The following is a 22418-nucleotide window of genomic DNA, read 5'->3' as shown; positions in this document are numbered from 1 at the left end:
CAAATTGTCCACAACGGTTATGTCCGGTCTTTTGTGCAGGATTGTCTTATCTGTTATTATGGCGTGATCCCAGTACAGCTTGTGGGTTTGGGTCTCTAGTACTGTCTGAGGTTCGTACTTCTAGTATGGTACACTTTCTTTGGTCAACTGGTATTTTCTCGCTAGCTTCTGATGTATTATCCTGGCTACCTGGTCATGTCTATGGGTGTACTCAGTCTGGGTGATCAATTTGCACCCTGCGGTGATGTGTTGGATCGTTTCTGAGGCCAGGTGGCATCGTCGACATGTGTAATCTGACATTCCGGGCTCCTTTGCGATGTATTTTATATAGTTTCTGGTGTTGATTACCTGGTCTTGGATGGCCAGCATGAATCCTTCAGTCGCAGGGAAGAGCGCCCCGCTCGTGAGCCATACATTGGAAGCAATGTTATCGATGTGATCTTGATGGAGGTCATTGTAGTGTCTGCCATGGAGTGTCTTCTTTGCCCATCTTTCTAACTTCGTTTCTTGTACCGTTTGGGCGGGAAGGGTTTCCTCGCTTAGGTTGAGTGGGGTATACCACTTATCTATCTTCCTTATGGCCTGGTGGAGTGGTACTGTGTTGTTCTCGAAGTAATCCTTCAGGTTAACTATCGCTGTTTTCTGTTGTTCTATCAGGTCTATCAAGTCCCTTCCTCCCTCTTTCCGAGGTATTGTTATTCTCTCCACTGCTGACTTCGGGTGGTGTTGGCGACTCTTGGTCATCATTGTCCTTGTCTTTCGCATGATGTCTTCTAGCTCGGTGTTAGTCCAATCTATGACCCCGAATGTGTATATTAGTACAGGAGCTGACTATGTGTTTATGGCTTTAACTGTGTTCCCTCCGTTCAATTTTACGTTCAGAAGGCTTCTGAGTCTCTGATGATATTTTTGGGTCAGGCACTTCTTGATTTCCTTGTGTTCTAACTGTTCAGCCTGCATCATCCCTAGGTATTTGTAGGTCTCTCCTTCTGCCATAGCTTCGATCTCTTTACCAGTCAGCAGCTGGAAGTTTCGGCCAACCAATTATTATTATTATTATTATTAGTTTATTTAACAAAGACCCCTGTACGGAAATTATCTAGAAGGGTGGCCCATACATACATCCAACAAAACGTTTTAGAGACTAACACAGAATAAAAATATCACAAAATACATAAAATAAATGAAGAGGAAAAAAATTACGTAGATACAGAAATCCATAGATATATAGAAAATTTACAAATTTCATAGTCATTTACACTAAGAATGGAATCTGAAAGTCATTCTCTTGACAAAAAAAAAGAAAACATCGTCAGTCCTATAAGAGTCTTTTGAAGGCGTATTATAGCGTCAGTACAGATATTTATGAGTTCATGGTCACTTGAATCTTTTCTATGAGTATTCTTCTTTCTTGAATTACGTTCTTCATTATATTTGCAGTTTAGAAAACTGATCCGCTGCATTGAGTTTCCTGTAAGTTCTCTCATTACAATTCTTGTCCGGGTTTATTTTTGGAGTCTCTAAAGAGCTCCAGAGTATTGGAAGGAAATATTCGCCTTAATCCGTCCGTGTTATGGAGAGCACTACGGAGACGACGAGGGTAGTGGAAGCGGACTCAAGGGCAAGACCACAAGATTTTCAATTTGAGGGGTATCTAAACTCCCAGTCATAAGTTGTGCTAGAGTGCAGATGTTACGTACGGTGACCCTCTGAAACCACAGATCTACCTTTAAGTTTGTATGCAGTATGGATTGTGAAATTGTAATGGCTTACCGGCAAGCCTATTGAACCACCGAAACAGCCAGTATTCCAAGCTGAGAAGCTTTCTAATATAAGCATTTGAGGCAGATTTTGCCTGTGTGCATTCTCCAGTGTTCTGCTGGGAGGCTGAATGCTCGAAGGGTCCCTCTTTTTAATAATTTCTTCAAGGATATCCACCTGTTCCTCCATTGCATTGATCCTGTTTCTCAGGCCCTCATATAAACTTATCAGAAGGTTGACTTAGCGCCAGAGGTCGCCTCTCTCTCCCTCTGCAAAGAAATCACTCAAAGTGCGTGGCCGTATATGTCCCACTAGGGAAATCTCCACAAAAAACACCGCAAGTAGCACAACGGATGTAGCTATGATTCGTGAGAGAATCGCCGTTAACAGTCCTCTCTTGAGCAAAGCATTCCACTGGTTTCTTTGAGCTCTTGTTACAGGCATGATTCTAGTATAAATTTAATTAAACACTAAAATTATTTCATGAACTAATAGTAAGAGTATAACAACGCACTTTATTACAATATTATGTTAGAAAACTAAATACCCTCCTAAATATCGCTACTGCCTTTCTAATTTCTTCATTAAAACGAAAAATATATCCACCTACTTCATTTGTACAAATAAAATGTTACAAATGCTACTATGATGGGCTACACTGCAATTTACTGCCCTCGTCAGTAGCACAGTTGATATAATCACCAGGTGGGAATACTCGAATTCGAATCCCATCAAAGATGCGAAGGTTTTTTGTGGGCGTTTAACACAACACGGCTGACTTAATGGTCTCACGAAAGAGCATAATTTTTTTTCCTCGAAACTCGAGTTTTCGTCCGAAATAGACCACAGAACCCAGCAGTTTACAGATATAATATATACACGGCAGAGTATGGCCTGATTTGCCCTGGTCGCCTAAAATCCTACAAAATAAAAAAAAATCATAAAATCATTGTTTGGTTTTATTCGATTTATAAACCAAATAAATCATAGCAATTACGGGGAATCCTATCCATATTTGCGCTGATGATAGCACATTGCATCCCACCTAACAGTGTAAGAAACCTTGCCCTGTACAAACAGTTTCAACTTCTCGAATATCCGCTATTATCTTTAAGGATATCCACGAATATCCTTAAATGCTGATCTCCAGGTAATTCTCCAGTGGAGCAAACATAAATTAGTTGATTTCAATCCTTCTACCACTCAGTCCTGTCTTATATCTCCCAAAAACGATTCTTCTGCTCCTATTCTTCTGCTTATCTTCAACGTCATGTACACTGTTTTGCCACTTTATTAGGCACACCCTGCTGTGCACACAAATGGTTTGTCCCACAACGTTGCAAGTCACATGACCACAGTTGTGGATATAAATGCAGCAGAACGACCTTTCTAATATCAGTTAATCGTACAAACCGTAGCAAGAATGGAGAAAAGAAGTGCTCTAACAGACTTCGAACGTTGTATGGTAGTAGGTGCAAGACGTGCTGGACAAAGCATCTCTGAAACGGCAGTTCTCCTGAAATTTTCTCGCACCACAGTCTCCAGGGTGTATCGAGAATGGTACAACGAACAGAAAACATCCTCTCAACGGCACTCCTGTGGAAGAAATTCACTTGTTGATGAGAGAGCTCAGAGGAGGATGGCAAGAATTGTGCAAGCAAACAGACGGGCCACAATGTCGCACATCATTTCAGAATACAACCTTGGTGCGCAGAACAAAATATCGCAACGGGCCACTAGTCGCTATTTGTCGCAAATGGGCTACAACAGTCGACGGCCACATCGCGTACCTTTGTTATCAATGAAGAACATGAGAGCACGCCTCTTGTGGGCACAGCAACACCAGCACTGGTCCATCGAGGATTGGAAAACAGTTGCTTGGTCTGACAAGTCGAAGTTCCTGGTGCATCATGTTGATGAAAGCTCAGAATTTGGCGAAAACCACATCAATCCATGGACCCGTCATATCTGACGACTACTGTGCAAGGTGGTGGGGGCAGTGTTATGGTGTGGCGAATGTTTTCTTGGCACACGATGGGTCCATTGGTACCCATAGATTCACGTCTGAATGCCACATCGTACCTAAACATCGTTGCTGACCACGTGCATCCGTTCATGTCGCAAATTTATCCTCAGTCAGATGGTTACTTTCAGTAATATAATGTCCAGGTGAACAAAGACCGAATCACTATTGAATGGTTCCAGGAGCATGACAATGACTTTACCTTGCTGCAGTGGCCCGCTCAGTCTGCTGATCTCAATCCTATTGATATTTGGGATGAGCTGGAAAGGGCTGGTCTCTGCAGGTCTACACCTCCATCAAATCTCAATGAACTACGTGACATACTCATGTCTGCATGGTACTCCATTCTTGCACGACGTTTTCAGCATTCAATCCATGCCTAGACGAATTCAGGCTGTTTTGAAGACTAAAGGAGGCTCAACACGCTACTAGGTAGTTGTAACTAATAAAGTGGCAGCACAGTGTATATCTCTGTTGGGGATTAAATCTAAAAAAAAATCTCTGCATCTAAAAAACTGGGTTCGCTCTTTCGCCTGCAAAAGAGAAAACCAGGCCTTACTTTTCTTCTGAGCAGCTGTTCACTTTGTACAATTCACAAATCTACCCTCCCATGGAATATTGTTCCCACATCTGGGACTGTTTCCCCAAAAACCTCTCTCAGGCTTCTAGGTTCCATTCAAAACAAGGCAGTTAGGTTAATTAATGACTCATCTCTAACAGAGTCTCTCCACTCGCTGTCTCATAGACGTACAGTTTCTGCTGCATGCCTCTTCTACAGATACTTCCATGGGCACTGTTCTTCTGAATTGGCTTCTATAATTCTGGCTCTCTCTTCCAAAGCAGTCCGAGCACGTGCCGCAACCAGTAGACATCCTTTTACTGTCCAACTTCAAACTCACACAAACAACTTTTCTTCTTCCTCGTTTATTCATTCAACTTCCGTTTTCTCTACCACCATTATCATACGTATTTCCTGAAAGTTACAATCTACAGAAATTCAAGTCAAATATCACCAAGTTTCTTTTTTCATCTTCTCAACCTTCAGTCAATGCACGATATTAAGTACTATAGGTTCTAATAACTCTCGTGTTTAGGGTTTTCATTAAATAAAATAATAGCAACCACTGTAATCACTTCTAAAATTACATCGCAATGGAAACGTCGAAAATTTTCCAGAGAGTAGATTTTATTTCGATTATATTTTTATTTTTTACATTGTTCTTTTGTAAAAAGCTAATCTTCAAGATTTGAAACTTTGCATTAATCGGATTTAAATATATCTTATAATAAAAGAAAAACTAATTTTTTGACACATATTATTCTAACCATTTTCAATGCACCTCTTCTGTCCACAGCAAAAAGTACAGCATATTAATTCTGTGCCACAATCATTGTCTTCGGAACAATTGGACAGCGGTTCAATGGTACATTCATCTGGGCATCTTACTAGAGGACAATTTCCTAAGTAATAAATAAGAAAAAACAAATAAATTCCATTATTTACCACTTTAAACTTCATTTATACTCTGCTGAAAATAGAAAAAGAGAGAGAGACGGACGGGCATTCAATAACTAACGTGAAAAGTATTTTCTGAGTACACGGAGTCCAATTTGTTTATCTGCTTCAGTTATGAACCATGCAGCAGTGGTGCTCCATAAAGTAAAAAAGCTGTTGACTAAGCATCTGATAGGAACCAAACTTAATTTTCATTTCGAAAAAAACTTTTCTAGAAATGAAATCGTCTGAATTTGAGCATTCTTGGAATATACCAAGAATTCACGTCTTTTATGGGTTGTGCTTCTTGCTGTCGGTAATTTTTTTTAAAGTTTAATAATTTTTGATCTAATAAGCTTATCTGATGATATGGGTCAAAGTAATGCTTGTTTCTTCTTCCAGTGACGTAACTCTCTGAGGAGCTGTTTGTGACCACAAACAAATTCCTCTAACTGCATCGATCTTTTGCTCTACCACCGGCATGTACTGTCATGCCCAGAAGTTCACTGATCCCTTCCTTCCACCTAGTTGCAGGTCTTCCTCTGTTCCTCTTCTGGCGCCTCCGTGGCCAGGTGGGAAGGAGCAGCAGTGCATAGCACACGCTTCTTGATTAGACCGGGGTTCTAACCCGTCACCACCAAATATGGAGGATGCGGAAAGGTCAGGGAATGACCACCGCATATCCTGGAGCAATATGGCCTTAGTTGCTAATGCTCCTAAAAACCAAATAACAAACAAGTTCCTCTTCTCCTCCATTTTTACTTCCATTATATTCTTCAACAGAGTTTTCCCTCCTTGCTATGTGTCCAAAAATGTGAGTTTTCTTTTGTTAATATTATGAAGAAGAATTTTATGCCTGTTAGTTGTATTCAATATCCACTAATTTGTTCTTCGGTCAATGTACGAAATGCAGCTTTCTCCTGTAACACCACATTTCAAATTCCTCATTATTTTCCCTTTCAACTCTTTTCAGATTCCATCCTTCACAACCATAAGTGGCAATTGGAAAAATTAACGAATCAATGATTCTCAGGTTCAGGAGAGATAACTCCATAATTTCGATATATCACTGACCAACGATTTAGAAATTTCTTGTCGTCTCTTTACGTCATTGGAGCAGTCACCAGTTTTATTTATTCTTGACCCTAAGTAATCAAATTCATTAAAAGTCTTCAATATCTTGCCCATTAACCTTCACTACACTGGAACAGAGATTATCACCAATCACCATTATTTTAATTTTACTCACATTCAGAAACAGTCCTTTTTTTTCTTACTTGCTCCACATACTCTCCTTAGCGTTTCTTTAAGATGATCCTTGGAATTGCAAATCAGCACAGTATCATCTGCATAACGAAGGTTGTTTAACTTTAGTCCTCCAATTTTGATGCCAGTGTCTAAATCTTCCAAAGCTTTATGCACAATATCTTCAGCCTAAAGATTAAAAGGTGAGGTGACAAAATGCAGCCTTGCCTTTAGCGATTTTGAAAAGTCTGTTTCCCACGTTGCTTCTTACAGTTCCTTCTTGTTCCTGGTATAGTACCTTAATCAGCTGAATTACAGTATGTGGATTGGGAATCTCATATTAGTCATCGTTTCCCCATGTGGAACACAATCAGATGCTTTGAATAATCTATAAAACACAAAACGACTGGAACATTGAATTCTTAGCATTTTTCAATTGGCAGTCGTAGACTTCAGATTTGACCTCTTGTTGCTCTGCCCTTTCTGAAATCTGCTTGCTCTTCTGGCATTTCTTCTTCAAGTTTTCTTGAAATTATGTTTAGTTTATTTCTGCCACAGTCGATGTTGGCAAGATGTTCTGAGGAAAGCAAAGTTTCAAATGAGTGGAAAGATAAAACTAGGGGAAACCATCCTAAATAATTCCAAAGGTGTGTCAGGGTAGTAAATCATTGAAAAATAGTGAGTTTGAACTGTGTCTGTAGTAATACCAAGAGCGTTGTCAATAAAATGGCTGAACTCCTGGTTAGAATTACTAATGCGGGCATAATAGGACTAACAGAAAACTGGTGCACCCGGAATTTGGTTATGACGAGTTATATTATGGTATGCACATTTAGGAAATATACGGAAGATAGAAGGGATGGTGCAGTCATACTTCTGATCAAGAGCGGCCCGAGTGCGAAGAGAGCCTTTGCTGAGTAAGAAATTATTTCTGCAGCATGGAATCTCTGTGGTATGAGTTAGTTGGACGCAGAAATATAATTTCTGCAGATGAAGATGAAGTGTGATCATGAATGTAATGTGTCGGACTGATTGGAATAAGTGGAAGTAAAACTCACTATGGGGAATTTTTTTAAAATAAACTAGATGATTATTATTTATATTAGAATGTTAGAGAAAATATTATGAGTGAGAATATTCTTGATGACATCATTATTCAAGAATCACATGACGTCATAAGGCTTAAAGTAAAGGACCCCTTGGCGTGTAGAATTCATGCAGTGGTTAGTTGGAAGATAATGGTAAAAGCACGAGATTTAATTTCAGTAGAGGTGACTTTGACAATTTAAAGCACAATATGGTCTCTATTAATTTGGTGTATTGCAGCCTCCATAGCCGAGTGGGCAGGAGCGGGAGTGCAGTAGCACACGCTCTTTGAGTAGACCGGGGTTCAAGCCCCTGACTGCTGAATACTGTCGATCTACCAACCCGCACTGGACCAGCGTGGCAGATTATGGTCCATTTCCCTCAGCATGAACTGTTGAGGAGGCTTCCATCCTGCAGTGGGTTGATAATGGCTGCACTTTACTTTTTTTTTACATTAAAGCAAAATCAGAGAAACCTGGAAATCATACATACCATTAAGAAAATATTGCTCCAGGAAGATGCCGAAATGTATTAATGTACACTGGTATGCAAAACTAAAGGACCAACACTATTTCTAAAGGTCACAACCACAAATCATTACTTAAGGTACTCTTTACTAATGAGAGTAGATTCAATTTCAGCAGCAATTCTGGAAGTCAGCTAATCTGGCGAGAGGTTGGCACACGGTATCACTCCCTCAAACATCATTAAAAAGCATCGATATGGTGCACGAGGTGTTTTCGTCTGGGGAGGCGTTATCTTGGATGGACGTACACAACTCCAGATACTGGAAGGCGGCACTGTAACCGATGCACGCTACTGTACTGAGATAATCCTTCCCACGTGCATCTGTTCGGAGGTGCCATTGGCCCCGAGTTCGTGTTTATGGATAATAACGCAACACCCCGTCGCATTGCAGCTGTGATATGCTTTTCGAAAGTGAGGACATTGTTCCTATGGATTGGCTCTCGTTCCACCGATCTAAATCCCGTCAAACGCATATGGGACACTCTGTAGAGACGCCTAGCGGCACGTCCACACCCACCAGAAAATGTTCACCAACTGAAGATGGCGCTGACACAGGAATTGACCATGTTACCGCAAGAACTTACCAACAATATTGTTCTAAGTATGGACAGGCAGTGCAAAGCCTCCATCGACATTAGGGGTTGCCGTATCTCCTACTGAGGACCACCTCTTCCCTTTGTTCCATATTTGGCAGTGATTCATCTGTATCATGGCAGCCAGTGCTGTGTTGCCATTTTTGAATAAAGTCCCTCTGTACCATTTTGTTTCTGTTGTTGTTGTTGTTGTGTCCGTGTTGTTTCCTTCATGATTTCTGTTCCTCAAGAGGTTCCTTTGGTATGCTTTTCCCATATCCAGGTCACTCTTATGAAAAGCTTCAGGTGAAAACCAGACTGGTCCTTAAATTTTGCACGCCAGTGTATTAATTGCCGCGCTAATAGAGCCGAAAAAAAGCATGGGATAGGTACAGTGCGACAAAAAGTACTGAAACCTACAACAGCTAGAAGTTGATCTGTAATACTCTGGAAGACAAAATTAACAGAACACGTAGAAGTTTTGATGCAACTCGTGAAGGTTGAGATTAATGGGGAAATAATTTGTTCCTTCGCCGCTTGAGCCCTATATGCAGTGGTGATTCCGTGCGTGAAAAGAAAATCTGGGCCAACCGTACCCTTAAAAAGTCACACATACTTTCGAAGATCTGTTCTCGGTACATTTCCGCAGTTACCGTACCCCTATTAAAAACATAAAGAGGGGTGCGGCCGTTAATCACTATTCGGCCCCACACGAAAACAAAAAAAGCCTCCACTGTAGGTGACCCTTACTTTGAAGTTGAGGCGCCTCCGTAGCCAGGTGGGAAGGAGCAGCAGTACGTAGCACACGCTTCTTGATTAGACCGGGGTTCGAGCCCGTCACCACCAAATACGGAGGATGCGGAAAGGTCAAGGGAATGACCACCGCATATCCCGGAGCAATATGGCCTTAGTTGCTAATGCTCCTAAAAAAACCAAATAACAAACTTTGAAGTTAGAGGGAAGTTAATGTTTTTCTCGTTGTCTCTAGATGGAGTAATGTCTGCAACCAGTTTTTAGAGTAAAACGGAACTCATCAAAGAAAAGGACTGTATCCCTTTTGTCCGAGCTCACAGTCACACGTTCATAGCACCAGTTTCAACGAGCACTGCGGTGGTTTCGGCTTAATCGTAAGAAAATCGCTGGCTTCCTTTTGAACAGTCCACTTGAATTGAGCCTACTTAAAACATGTTCTGGTTGACGTAGCCTTCGGGCGAAATTGGCCAACTCTTCTTCTTTTTATTAATGGAGGCACTGGTTAAAGAAGCACTGCAGGATCATCTAGACAAGACTTCAGTTATAGCTCAGACACAGCATGGTTTTGTTAAGGGGAAGTCTTGCCTGACCAATTTGATTGGATACTATGATGCAGTCACAAAAGAATTGGATGCTATGATGCAGTCACAAAAGAATTGGATGCAGGGAATAACTTTGATATTATATACTTGGATCTTAGAAAGGCTTTTGATACTGTTGCACATGGAAGACTGCTGCACAAATTGGAACAGTGTGGCATTGGAGGCAAATTGCTGCTATGGATAAAGGGGTGGTTCAGGGGGAGAAGACAGAGAGTGGTAATCAATGGACACTGCTCATCGTGGACTAATGTTATTAGTGGGGTCCCTCAGGGTTCATTATTGGGTCCATTATTGTTTTCTGTATTTATAAATGATATTGATGATGGTATATCAAGCTTAATGTCCAAGTTTGCAGACGATATGAAGGCTGGCAGGGTTCTCAAGGACACTACTGACACAATGCTACTGCAACATGATCTGGAAAGGTTGAGCAGATGGGCTCAGAGGTGGCAAATGATGTTTAACATTAACAAATGTAAAGTACTACATATGGGAAATAGCAACCCCAGAGCAACGTATCAACTCTGTGGTACTACACTGACAGTGGTAGAGAATGAAAGGGACATGGGGGTGGTTGTGCAGGCAGATATGAAGTTTTCTGAGCAGTGCAGACGGGTTGCAAGAGTAGCTCATGGTGTATTGTCGATGATATATAGGAATTTTTCTAGCAGGGATAAGGAGGTGATTATTCCCTTGTATACGACAATGGTCAGACCGCACCTAGAGTACTGTATACAGGTCTGGGGGCCTCATTTCCAGAAGGATGTTGAGATGCTGGAACGAGTACAGAGAAGGGCAACAAGATTAGTGAATGGAACAAAGGGGTGCTCTTACGAAGAAAGGCTTAAGTTTTGCAAACTACAGTGTCTGGAGACTAGGCACCTGCGAGGTGATCTGATAGAGGTGTATAAAGCCTTGAATGGTTTGAGCATGCTCAATGCTGATGGGACTCTTCCTCTTGCTCAGAATAATCACCTGAGAGGGCATAAATTCAAACTGAGAAAAGATAGATGTAGGATAGACGTGAGGAAATTTGCCTTTAGCCAGCGGGTGGTTGGTTGGTGGAATAGACTTCCATCCCTTGTCGTGGAAGTTGATAGCCTAAATAAGTTTAAGGCTCAGCTGGACAGGTATTTCGAACGAACAGAGGGGTGAAGTGGAAGTGGTTATTTTTTATTTATTTTATTTTATTTTATTTATTTTTTTTATTTTGGCTGATGCTGCATAAGCTTGCTTTCTTGCATCAAATGCCTCTACTAATGCTAATATATATATATATATATATATATATATATATATATATATATATATATATATATATATATATATATATATATATATATATATATATAGAGAGAGAGAGAGAGAGAGAGAGAGATTCCATCAGAATTCCACAGCACCAGCTTGTTCCAGATGCTGCAATTTGCAGAACCGACCGCTTTCTTTCCAAGCACACAACTTCTTTCTCCTCACTAATCCTGTTGTCCTTCTGCGCACCCCTTCTCCTTATCCCTGCTAGCAGAATTGCTGTATATCATTGACAAAACCCCATGAGTTGTCGTGCAGCCCGTCTCCACTGTTCAAAGAACTTCATATCCAACTGCACAATTATCTGAAAACTTGAACATTTAGTCTGATATGCCTTCATCAATATCATTGATAAATATAGAAAACAACGATGGGCCGAACACCGAACTCTCACGGACTCCACAAATAAGATTAGTCCACGAGAGGAGTGTCCATTGATCACTACTCTGTCTTCTCCCACTCAACCATCCCTATATGCCGCACTGCTCCAATTTGTACAGCATTCTTTTATGTGAAGTCTTTTAGTTCCCGATTTCACTGACAGTCTGAATTCAGTGGTAGGGAAAATCTTAGAGGCAGTTCAGTTAGAAATGGCATTTTGAAGGAAGGACATTCAACATGGTTATGTTAAGGGAAAATCATGTTTAACTAACCTAGTAAACCATTTTGACTCAGTTATTCATGAGCTGGATTTGGGGAACAATTTCGACATAGTTTATTTGGATTTTAGCAAATCATTTGACTCAGTCGCTCATGAAAATTTACTGTTGGGATGACTAGAAAGATTCTAAAGTGCAATGCGGAGTGGTTGCAAAACAGAAGACAGAGGGTTCTGATTAATTGGTATTCTTCAAATTAGTGTAATGTCAGAAGTAAAGTCTCCCAAGGTTCAGTTCTTAGACAACCTTTCTTTTTGATTTTCATTAAAGAACGACATCGACGGGATAGAAGGCATTATGTCAAAATGTTTATATGACATAAAGATTGTTAGAGTGGTTAATGATCATTGCTAAGCAGCTCTCCTTCAGGATGACCTGCTCAGGCTTCAATAATGGTCAGAAAAATGGCAGCATTGTTTTAACGCTGCAAAATGCAAGATCTTACACTTGGGAAATAACAAACCCAAAAAAAATTGTACGCTTCGTATGGTAGAATTAAAAACAATAGAAGAAGAAACGGATCCGGGAGTGGAGATATGGGCAGATATGATGTTTTCTGAGCAGCGTAAACAGATAGCCAGGAAAACGCATGGTGTCCAATTGATAATTTATCGAATATTATCCTGTACAGATAGGGAAGGTCCCACTGTATAAGGCAACTGCAAGACCGCATTCGGAAGATTGTGATCAAATATGGAGATTTCATCTAAAGAAAGACATTGAGCTTCTCGAATGGGTCAAAATACGGGCAAGTGGTATGGCGAGATAGACAAAATAGCAACCGTAAGAGGAAAGACTCCGATAATGTGGGCTACAGAGCTTGGCAACCGGACACCTCAGAAGTGACCTGATTGAAGTTCACAAGGCTCTGAGAGGAGTTAGTAAAATGAATGGAGGAGGAATTTTCACTGTTTTATAGAAGTCAATAACTAGGGGCCATAAATTAAAATTACAGAAGAAGAGGTTTAGATTATAACAAGTTTTCTTTTAGCCAGTTGGTTATTGATAGTTGGAAAAAAATGATTCTGCAATTAATTGAGGCTGATAGTTTCAAGAAATTCTATGTTTAACTGGATAGATACCGACATGAGTAGGGAAGTGCATAATTTGTTGTTTCTTATTCTTTTTTTACACTCTTTGGCTAGTCCAAATACAAAAAATAAAAAAATAAAAGGAATATTTAAAACGTGCTGCTATGTTTTTTACAATTAAAAACACAAGTATTAGTTTTGCTGAAAAATAAAAAAAATAACGTCGACCTAAAATATAAAGATAAAACTTTTGGACTTTTAAATTTTTCAGTTTAATAATTAAATATCCATTTATTGCAAATACAGTAAGCTATCACAGCATTAGGGGCATAAATTCGGTACAAAGGAAATAAATATAAAAACAATACGTAGCAGAATTCATACATACCTTAACAATGAATAGGAATTATAATGATAAAAATATATATATATATTTATTTATTTATTTATTTTTTTTTTATTTGTTTTTTTCTTTTTGTTAATGATTTTATTTCGTCCAATATTGTAGTTGGCTTTCATTTTTAAATGATATTTCACATAATTCGGAAAAGGGTTCTGGGGCGCCATTAAATTATCTTCAGTTGGATTCTTTATAAGTTGTTTTACGTAATATGGTAACATTTGGCTTGTTCTAAATTATTTTAGGAACGTTTCCCTCTACAGTACCCTTTATTCCTTCCCTTTATGTTATCTTATGATATTTGGTTTATTTTATTTTTTCTCATTTGGTTTGTCATGCCACTGGCATTGAATTTATTATTTTAGTTTGTGTTTTAAGAAATATGCGCTGGTTCAGGTTAATGCTGCTCCAATGCTTGCTATTCGTACTTTTAAATTTAATTTCCCACAATTTTCTTAATATTATAATTAGTCAATTTATTTTACAAGGTAGTAGCGAGTCGGTTAGTTAACGCACGCTCATACTGCCCTCTATTCTAATTTCTCTTATATATTTCGGTTCAACAGCTACTGTGTCAGTCGTGTGGTGTTGCCAAGTGCTATCTTTCTGCGATAATTTCTCAGTGCATAAGGACCAACATTATTCAAATCTACTGCCTCCCATTTTCCTAATGATTTTATTTAGTCCAATGTTGTACTTGGTTTTCGTTTTTAAGTGAAATTTGACATAATTTGGAAAGGGGTGCCATTAAATTATCTTCTAAATTATAAGTTGTTACGTAATATTGTAAATTTTTCGCTCGTTTTAAGTTATTTTAGGAATGTTTCCTTCTGCAATACCCATTCTCCTTTCATGTTATCTTATGATATATGGTTTGTTTTATTTTCGCTCATTTGGTTTGCCACGCTACTGGCATTGAATTGCAGAACATCACATTTGGCTTTCGGATGAATTGACGGGGTTGCAGGCAGGTTGCTGGTTTTATTTCTCGTCATTTGTTTGGAAATCTGACTCCTGTAGGCTTCAGAGTTGAGTAACCTCTTGCAATCAATGTCGTGATAATATTATCAGGTGAAGGGATGCATTTGGGAACGTTCTGTACATTTGTTTGCGTCTGTAGAGTTTGGATTTGAATTGTTGATTTCTTGAATTATTTTTCTCTGTTGGGGATCTATTAAGTTGGCTAATTTGGCGAATCGCTTGAAGAGGTATAAGGTATGTTAGTGTCTAACGGCTCCTGGGATTTCTCCCATCTCCGCGGGTGTACATTGTATCGGGGCCAGAGATTTGAAGTGTGTGGGGGTCATGTGCTGTATATTGTGTTGTGCCCTTTGTTCCTCCGGTCTATTAGCCGCCGAGCCCCTAGTGGGACCCGACGTTACCACACCATGCCACGGGGAGGCTGACCGGGTGTACCACTGTAGCTAGAGTACTCTGGCGGGTCCTGCCACCTACTTTCCTGGGATTTCAGTGGCAAGGACCAGATTTGAGAATGAGATGATCGCTGTTTCTTGAGCAACGGTTGTAAATTTAACAGAGCGTAGGGTTGTTCGCTGATAACTTGTTCTAGGGCCAAATAGGTCGGGCAGTAATTTTGATGTTTTTAGATTTAGACCTGTGGGGCATGCGTGTGTGTGTGTATGTATATATAAATATATATATATACACACACACGCACACACATATATATAAACTAAATAAAAAAAATAAATAAAAAAAGTTGTGCAAGAGAAAAGTAAGTGAGGAAGGCAGAAGACTGGAGGGTAGGAAACAGAAGAAAGGGGCCAATAGGGAAGTGGCAATAGTGGCATGCCCAGTGCCTCACCAGAGAGAGGAGTGGGGTGGCGGGTGTACGAAAACCAGCACCCCACAAAAAAAAAAAAAAAAAAAAATCATTCTGTAAGAGAAAAATAGGGGGGGGGAGTAAAAGAACGGATGGCAGGAAACAGAAGAAAGAAGCCGAAAAAAAAAAAAAATTAGAGAGAGATATACGCCGCAAGTTCAGGGTAGGTACAGTTAGCACGGCCAGTCAGTTGGAGCCGACAACTTGCTGGAAATCCAGCAGTGTGAGTGCTGCTATGGTGGATGGGTCATGTTCAGTAAGGTCTAGTTCAGGTGCCGTCATTGGGACTCCATTTGGTGAGTCTATGTCGCATCCAGACTGAAGGCTGGTCCAGTAGTCCATCAGAACGAACAGTGGGGGTGGTCAAAACCGGGAGTCCAAGATTGATGGTCAAGTCCAGGGATCGATGCTAGGCCTCTTCTTGATGAGATGTGTCACGTCTGGTCGAGAAAAGTTTGTCCAGGAATCAATGATGAGGAATTTGTCAAGGTATGTGTGGACCCTGTCTTTGATTGCACTGCTTGTCAAGTCTTGTGCAATTTGGTCCAAGGCGTTAGCATCCATGGCTCAATGATGCGTAGCAACAATTGGCAGTCATGGTTGTTATGACCTATTGATTCGGATACTAAGTTGGTTGGTAGCGCTTTCTGCCTGGTAAATAAGTCCTTTGCAAATTGAGTCAGAGCTCGCTAAGTTTCTTCATTCTGTAGGGTGAGGTGTTCTTGATTTTGGTAGTTGAACGTAGTTTTGTTATTAGGATCCTCCTGTAGTCCTCGTAGATTTCACAGCTGTGGGCAAGGTGCTCCCACGTCTGATCCTCTCCACAGTGGCAGCGGGGTGAGTCTGAAATTCTGAAGTCATGTAGTTTTTTTCTGGAAGGAGCCATGTCCAGTGAGGAGGTAGGTAGCATAGAGTTCTGGTGAAAACCAGACAGGTGTGAGGTGGGTAGGAGGCCCTGACATCAGGGAGGAATCTTTTGGTGACAGCGCCTTTAGTTGATGTCTGCCATCTTTCTTGCCAGGTGTCTGTTAGATGTTCATTAAGTCTCTTCTTTTCAGCGTTTCTATTATTTGCTGGGTCAGTGGTGAAACCTGCACAAGTAACTGCTCTTCCTTTGGCTATTTGGTAGAGCAACCCATGACAAACAATCTCCAGGTCCAGTGGAAGAGATCCAGTGAGGACCTGGAGCGCATGGGTTCTGACAGTCGACAGGCACGCGAGGACAGAAGGAGAAGAGAGCGCTGGATAGTTCCTAGGCGCGATCTGTTTACTACGGTATTGGCCTTCTTGTAACAGACTCCAGAAGCATAGGTGATAACCGGGATGAAAACTGCCTTATAGAAGAGTGATAGCGTTCTCTTCTTTAAGCCCCAGGCCTTCCGGGCAACTCTTGAGAGTTGGGCAGCATACTTCCTGAACTTTATCCTGAGTTGGTCTAGATGAGGAGTGAAGGAAAGGTTTTTGTCTAAGATCAAACCTAGATATTTAAGCTCTGTTTTTAGTTTTACTGTAACACCATTGACCTTGATTTGGGGTGGTCTTCTCAAATCAAGGGTGCCTTTTAGTAGGATCGAATTGGTTTTCTCTGGGGAGATCTTTAGGTTGTTATGCTCTGCCCAAGCTTGAAGGGTGGAGATGGCCTGGTTGGCAGTTGCTTCTAGTTGGGTTCTGTTATTGGCAGAAAAGAGCATGACCAGGTCATCTGCATAGGCCTGGGTTTGTACATTGTTGAGTTTGGTGTTCAGGAAATCATCCAGCACCAGATTCCAGAGGAGAGGCCCCAGGACAGATCCCTGAGAGCATCCCCTGAAGACTGGTCTGGAGACACTGCAGTGGGGAGCAGACACGACAACTCGCCGGTCCTGGAGATAGGTCTTGATGCATCTACATAAGTTTTCTGGGACATGGGCTCTTCGGAGCCTGCCCCGGACGCTGGGCCACCAGAGGGAATCGAAGGCACCAGCAAAGTCAAAGGAGATTAGTAGAAAGTATTTGGAGTTGCAGTTGGTAGCAGCTTCAATGATTGTTTCCAGTGCATCAATCGTGGAGCGTCCTTTCCGGAAACCGTACTGCTTAGGTGAGGAGAGACCAGCGTCATTGTAGTGGGCTTCTATTCTATGGGAGATCATCCGTTCGAGAGGTTTGCTGAAAACTGGCAGCAGTGCAATGGGCCGGTAAGATTGTGGCAGATCATGTGGTTTGGTTGCATTCTTCAATATAAGTCTAAGGATTGCAGTCCTCCATTGTGTGGGGAAGAATCCTTGGTGGAGACAGTGGTTTAACAGGTTGAGTATTGTAGGGGGAATAAGTTCAATAGCCTTCTGGACGATTTCTGGATCGAGCATGTCTCTGCCCGGAGCCTTCTTGTTTCTGATTGTAGATGCAGCTAAGTTGAGCTCGGTTGTGGTGAAGGGTTCTTCAATTGCAGTTGTGTGATATGTTTCATTTTCCGTGCAGAGCTGTAGCTGTTCCGGTGTGTGTGGGTCAGCAGGCTGCTGGAATGTAGCGTCTAGAATATTATTGATAGTATCTTGCCACGATCTGGTGTACAGTCCGTTCGGTAATTTTGTGGTTGATACGACCTCGCCTCTGGGGAGCTTGTTAGTGGTCACTTTGTACACAATCCCCCAGGGATCGGCGTTCCCTTCAGTGCTTACCAGGGCTTCCCATGAGCGCCTTTTGCGTTGTTTTATTGTTGTGGTATACTGGTTCCTGGTCACTCGATATTGCTGCAGTAAAGCCTCTGTTTCTTCTGGAGGCCATGTTCTTCTTGCACGTTGATAGCGTTTTCGTCGGTAAATGACTTCGCGTCTAAGAGCCTGGAGTTCAGGTGACCACCAGGGGAGAGCACCAGGTGTGAATCTCTTCTTTTTGATAGCCTTGTTTGCAGCATTACTGACGAGCTGTGTAATTGCGCATTGATGCTGGTCTGGGCTGAGGCCGCTAGGATTGAAGCGGCTGGCTGCACTGGTCAATTCCTCCTTAAAAAAAGGTTCCAGTCAGCCTTATTCAGGGCATATCTTCTTTGTTGAGTTCGGTTGGTTGTTGAGTGACTAGTGAACGGTGTAGTTGGAAGGTTAGTACCCTGTGGTCAGAGGTGGTCCAGTCCTCACGGACTGTCCAGGAAGCAAGGTTCTGAGCAATGGAGCTTGAGGCTAAGGTGATATCTATTGTAGCTTCCCACAGGGTACTGGAGAAAGTTGGCAGGCAGTTAGGTTTGTTTAGAATGACCAGGTTGCTGTTAGACAAGTAGTCCTCAAGACGTTGGCCATTTCTATTTCCTCTGTGATTTTGAGTTCGGCTGTGCCAGGCTGGGACCTGCAGTTAACATCAGCCCCTATAATGAGTTTTGCATTTGGCATTTGTAGCTGGATGGTCTGTAGATATCGGGTGGCAGGAAGAATATCTTCCCCCGGTCGACAGTATATCGAAACTAAGTAGAATTGCCCCAGTGGTGAAATTACATGGGCGCACACAGCCCAGCTAGTACACAGATCAGATTTTGGTGACAGTCAGTTCGGGATTGCGCACGACGATCGCGGCCCAGGGTGTGTCACCATCAACCTGGACCACTTTAAATCTCAAGGGGTAGCCTTTTACCTCCTTGTTATGAGTGTATGGCTCCTGAAGCAGCAGCACATCTAAGTTCTCTTCATCTGCCTTTTTGACCAGTTGTGCAGCAACAGCCTTGGCCCTCTGAGCGTTATGTTGTGCTATTTTCACGATGTGGGTATTTAGGTTTGGTCTGTTACTCCCCATATTCTATTCTTGATTGTTGAGCACTTCTGGCTTTGAGATAAACTGGGCAACTGCTGTCACGGAGCGAATGGTTGGCTGGCACCTTTAGGGCCTTGCAATTGGCACATGTGGGAGGTTGAGACTTTTTAGGACATGTAGCGTATTCATGCCCCATTTCGGCACAGTGGCCACAGGTGGGCAGATTTTGCCTGCACTGTGCGTGGTGGTGTGGCCGAAACGGCAGCACCTGAAACATTTGGGGACGGCTACATGCTCCCTAAAGCGGTGGCTGCCCCAGTTGATGTAAATTCTTGTTTGTTGGGAGAGGATCTTCCAGGCCTTGGGTGATAGCTCAAAGACCCAGTTAATGGTGTGCCCAGCTCTGGGTTTTGTTTGGAATTTAGGGATTATGTGAGAAGTTGGTTCTTCATCTGGGAGTTCCTGTTTCAAGTTTCTGTGGAAAATTTCGCTTTGCAATTCCTCTGGAAGGAGATCCTTGTCCACATCTAGTACCAGTATGCAAGGGCCCTTTTGTCTAGGAGGCTCGGCCAGGAGTTCCAGAGATGGTAATTTAGGATTCTTAACAATCAGTTCAGAATCTTCTTTTGTGGCTGTTTCTATAATTACTCCTGTATTTCGCGTTTTGCGAATTGACTTGATTTTAGTGTTCTTTAAGTCATCTGTCAAGGAATCCGTGATCGTCTTCTTGACCTCCTCACTGGACATACGACCTTCATTGGTAAGGGGTTTAAGTACCACAAAGTTAGGTCTGGGTGATAGCGTTTTCTTCAGTGTAGTCCGTAGGTTGGCACCTGAATTGTTTGTCTGGTAGCTCAGTTCCTGAGATTCGGGAATAAAGTCCGGTTGTGACTTCCTCAGCGCTTGGGCATATGTGGAGTCGCGCTGTCGCATTTGTTTTACTCCACAGTCAGTGTAGGCTTCCAATTTTGCAGTTGCCTTTTCGCTTTCCAGGTGAGTCTGGATAAGCAGCGATTCTAGCTTATTCCATAGGGTGACGATTTCTGCCCGACGAGAGGTAGTTAACGTTGCAAGAAGCATGACTCCCGACTAGTTGATCATCTGTCTGCAAAAAGCATTAAACGATGGAATATTTCGAGCGGGCGCACGCGAATATATCTATGCTTATTACAATACACTGCTCGACAAAATGAACAGAACAGAAATTTTTTTCATGATGAAGCCGAATATTTGATATAATATGCAGCCTGGCAGGCAAATTCCGAGTATCCAATAGAAATCAATTCCCACCTTACAGAGCTTTCATCATTCAAATTATTCATGCATATAAAAACAATAATTGAGAACACATTACTTCATTTCCGTTTTTGTCTTGCTCAGTTGGAATAACCATATGTCCAGTACTCGGAATGGCAAGTCATCGTCGTTTAGCTGATTCTTTCAGAAGACCGGACCGTTGGATGACTTGATGCTGGGCAATCGCAGGCGAATGTGGCACATTGGCTTAATGTGTCACGCTGTATCGTCTCGGCAGTATGGAAGCAGTTTCAGGAGAGAGGAACCGTTACAAGAGATGTCCAAGGTGACCCCAGAGCTACGTCAACAAGAACAGACTGCGCTGCCATCTGGCTCTAACAACAAGACAGAATTCGACGATGTCCTGTAATCAACTGTCTCTTGAGGTTGCTGCGGCCACAGGTGAAAATATTTCCAACCGGCCTGTGTTGTACAGTTTGAGCATCAGCAAACAGGGTGATATTGCTCCGTGTATATTGTCTGTAATTTGCTTGTGTTCCGTGTTCGATTTTGTTTTTCTGGACGGAACTCCCGAGTTTCAGGGAGAAAAAGCCGTACTACTCTCGCCTAAGACCGACTAACTCAACGTTGTGTAAGTTCTTCAAATTCCTTACGTCATCGATGGAACTAACTGCGGTCTTTTTCACCCGATATGTAGAGGACGGAAATTCTTCCAACTGCTTTATCCACGAGGTTACCTGCCTGGGTTAAGAAGGCTCAGTTCAAGTGGACTCTACGCATGGAAGCCAGTAGATTGTAGCCCATTAGACCCAAACCACGGCAGGGCTCATCGAATCTGGTGCCATGAACATGAGTTCTGAATAATGGGGTATAGGTCTGTTTTGAGTTCCGTTTTAGCCTACAAACAGATTATAAACGTTATTTCATCTGGAAGCAAAGAAAAATGCGGTACTTTCTCTCCAACAGCAGAGAAAGGAACAATTACGATGGAGGCAATATTCTCATGTGAAGCGGAATAACGAACAACGCTTTTCCCCCACTCCCTTCATGTTTTTGGTATGGGTACTGTAAATGCACAGTGGTACCGAGGACTGCTCTTCTAGCACTATTTGGGAGTTTTTAGGGATGTGGTTGGCTTGACTTTCTTTTCATGCACGACAATGCCACTGCACATAGAGCTCAAGTGGCGGAGAAATATCTTGAAACTGAAAATATCCAACGCCTGCCATGGCCAGCAAGACCGCTAATCGTTGATCCGATCGAACATGTCTGGGACTCGCTTGGGCAACGCATTGCACGCCAACAGCAAACTCCTCTGTAATTTGGTGTGGTGAGGTAAGGTCTGCGCTAATGGGATTTAGTGGCACAGAATCTTATGGTCACCCTTATATCCCCGTCAAACCTAACAGCTGTCAGGCCTGTTTAGCCGTTGGAGGGAATGATACGCCGTACTGAAGTCATCTGACCATATTTTCCAGCATCTTCTATCGATTTCTGTAATGTGTTTTTGGTAATTCTTATACAATCCTTCCTAAATGTCCCTTATACCTGTCCGAAGTTTCTCGCTGTCGGCGCATTTCATCGTTATTCTATGGTAAGCGTCCGTAACGGGTTTTTTTTTTTTTTTCTCCATTCCATCTCAAACTACAAGAGCTATATCACGTTTTGTGCGTGTTCTGTTAATTTTGTCGAGCAGTGTATTAACATAATAGCATATACGCAGTTGTCATCGTAACCCTTGGGTGCAGACCATAGGAATTCTTTACATAATTTCATGGTTTCTCCGTTCACAGAATTCCCTAAATTAACTTAATGCCTAAATAAGCTTAGTATTGGTGTGAATATATAGAAATTATTTAAAACAGTGGTTTCCAAGGTGGGCAATACCGCCCCTAGGGGAAATTGGGTGAGCTAAGAGGAAAGGGGGTGGCAGGTATACACTGCGGAGGTGGCCTCACAGAGCGCATTGATTGCTTATTTACGATTGATCAGGCTATAACCTACGGCGAAACACCTTCCTCGCCTCGTTCAAGTTTTACTGCTGTTATCGTTTTCCAAGCCGTTTCCTTTGATCACTTTGTATTTACGATTTGGAGTCTTCATGAGTTGGTAATTGTTGATAATTGAGGTAGGTTTTC

The 22418-nt window shown here is 41.9% G+C and overlaps 1 protein-coding gene across 1 annotated transcript in view; it reads right to left on the bottom strand.

Annotated features, from left to right (window-relative positions):
• LOC150076590 (uncharacterized) overlaps nt 1-22418 on the bottom strand; it is a 71137-nt gene that overhangs the window by 32263 nt on the left and 16456 nt on the right. Inside the window, exon 4 of the mRNA XM_090387508.1 lies at nt 5111-5245. Within this exon, the coding sequence (XP_090243634.1) occupies nt 5111-5245 (135 nt within the window). The remainder of the gene's footprint in view (nt 1-5110; nt 5246-22418) is intronic.

Source organism: Mastigoproctus giganteus, chromosome 13 (genome assembly GCF_048544385.1).
Source record: "Mastigoproctus giganteus isolate SK-2022 chromosome 13, ASM4854438v1, whole genome shotgun sequence".
Taxonomy (NCBI): Eukaryota; Metazoa; Arthropoda; class Arachnida; order Uropygi; family Thelyphonidae; genus Mastigoproctus; species Mastigoproctus giganteus.
This window is presented reverse-complemented; position numbering and strand designations above follow the sequence as displayed.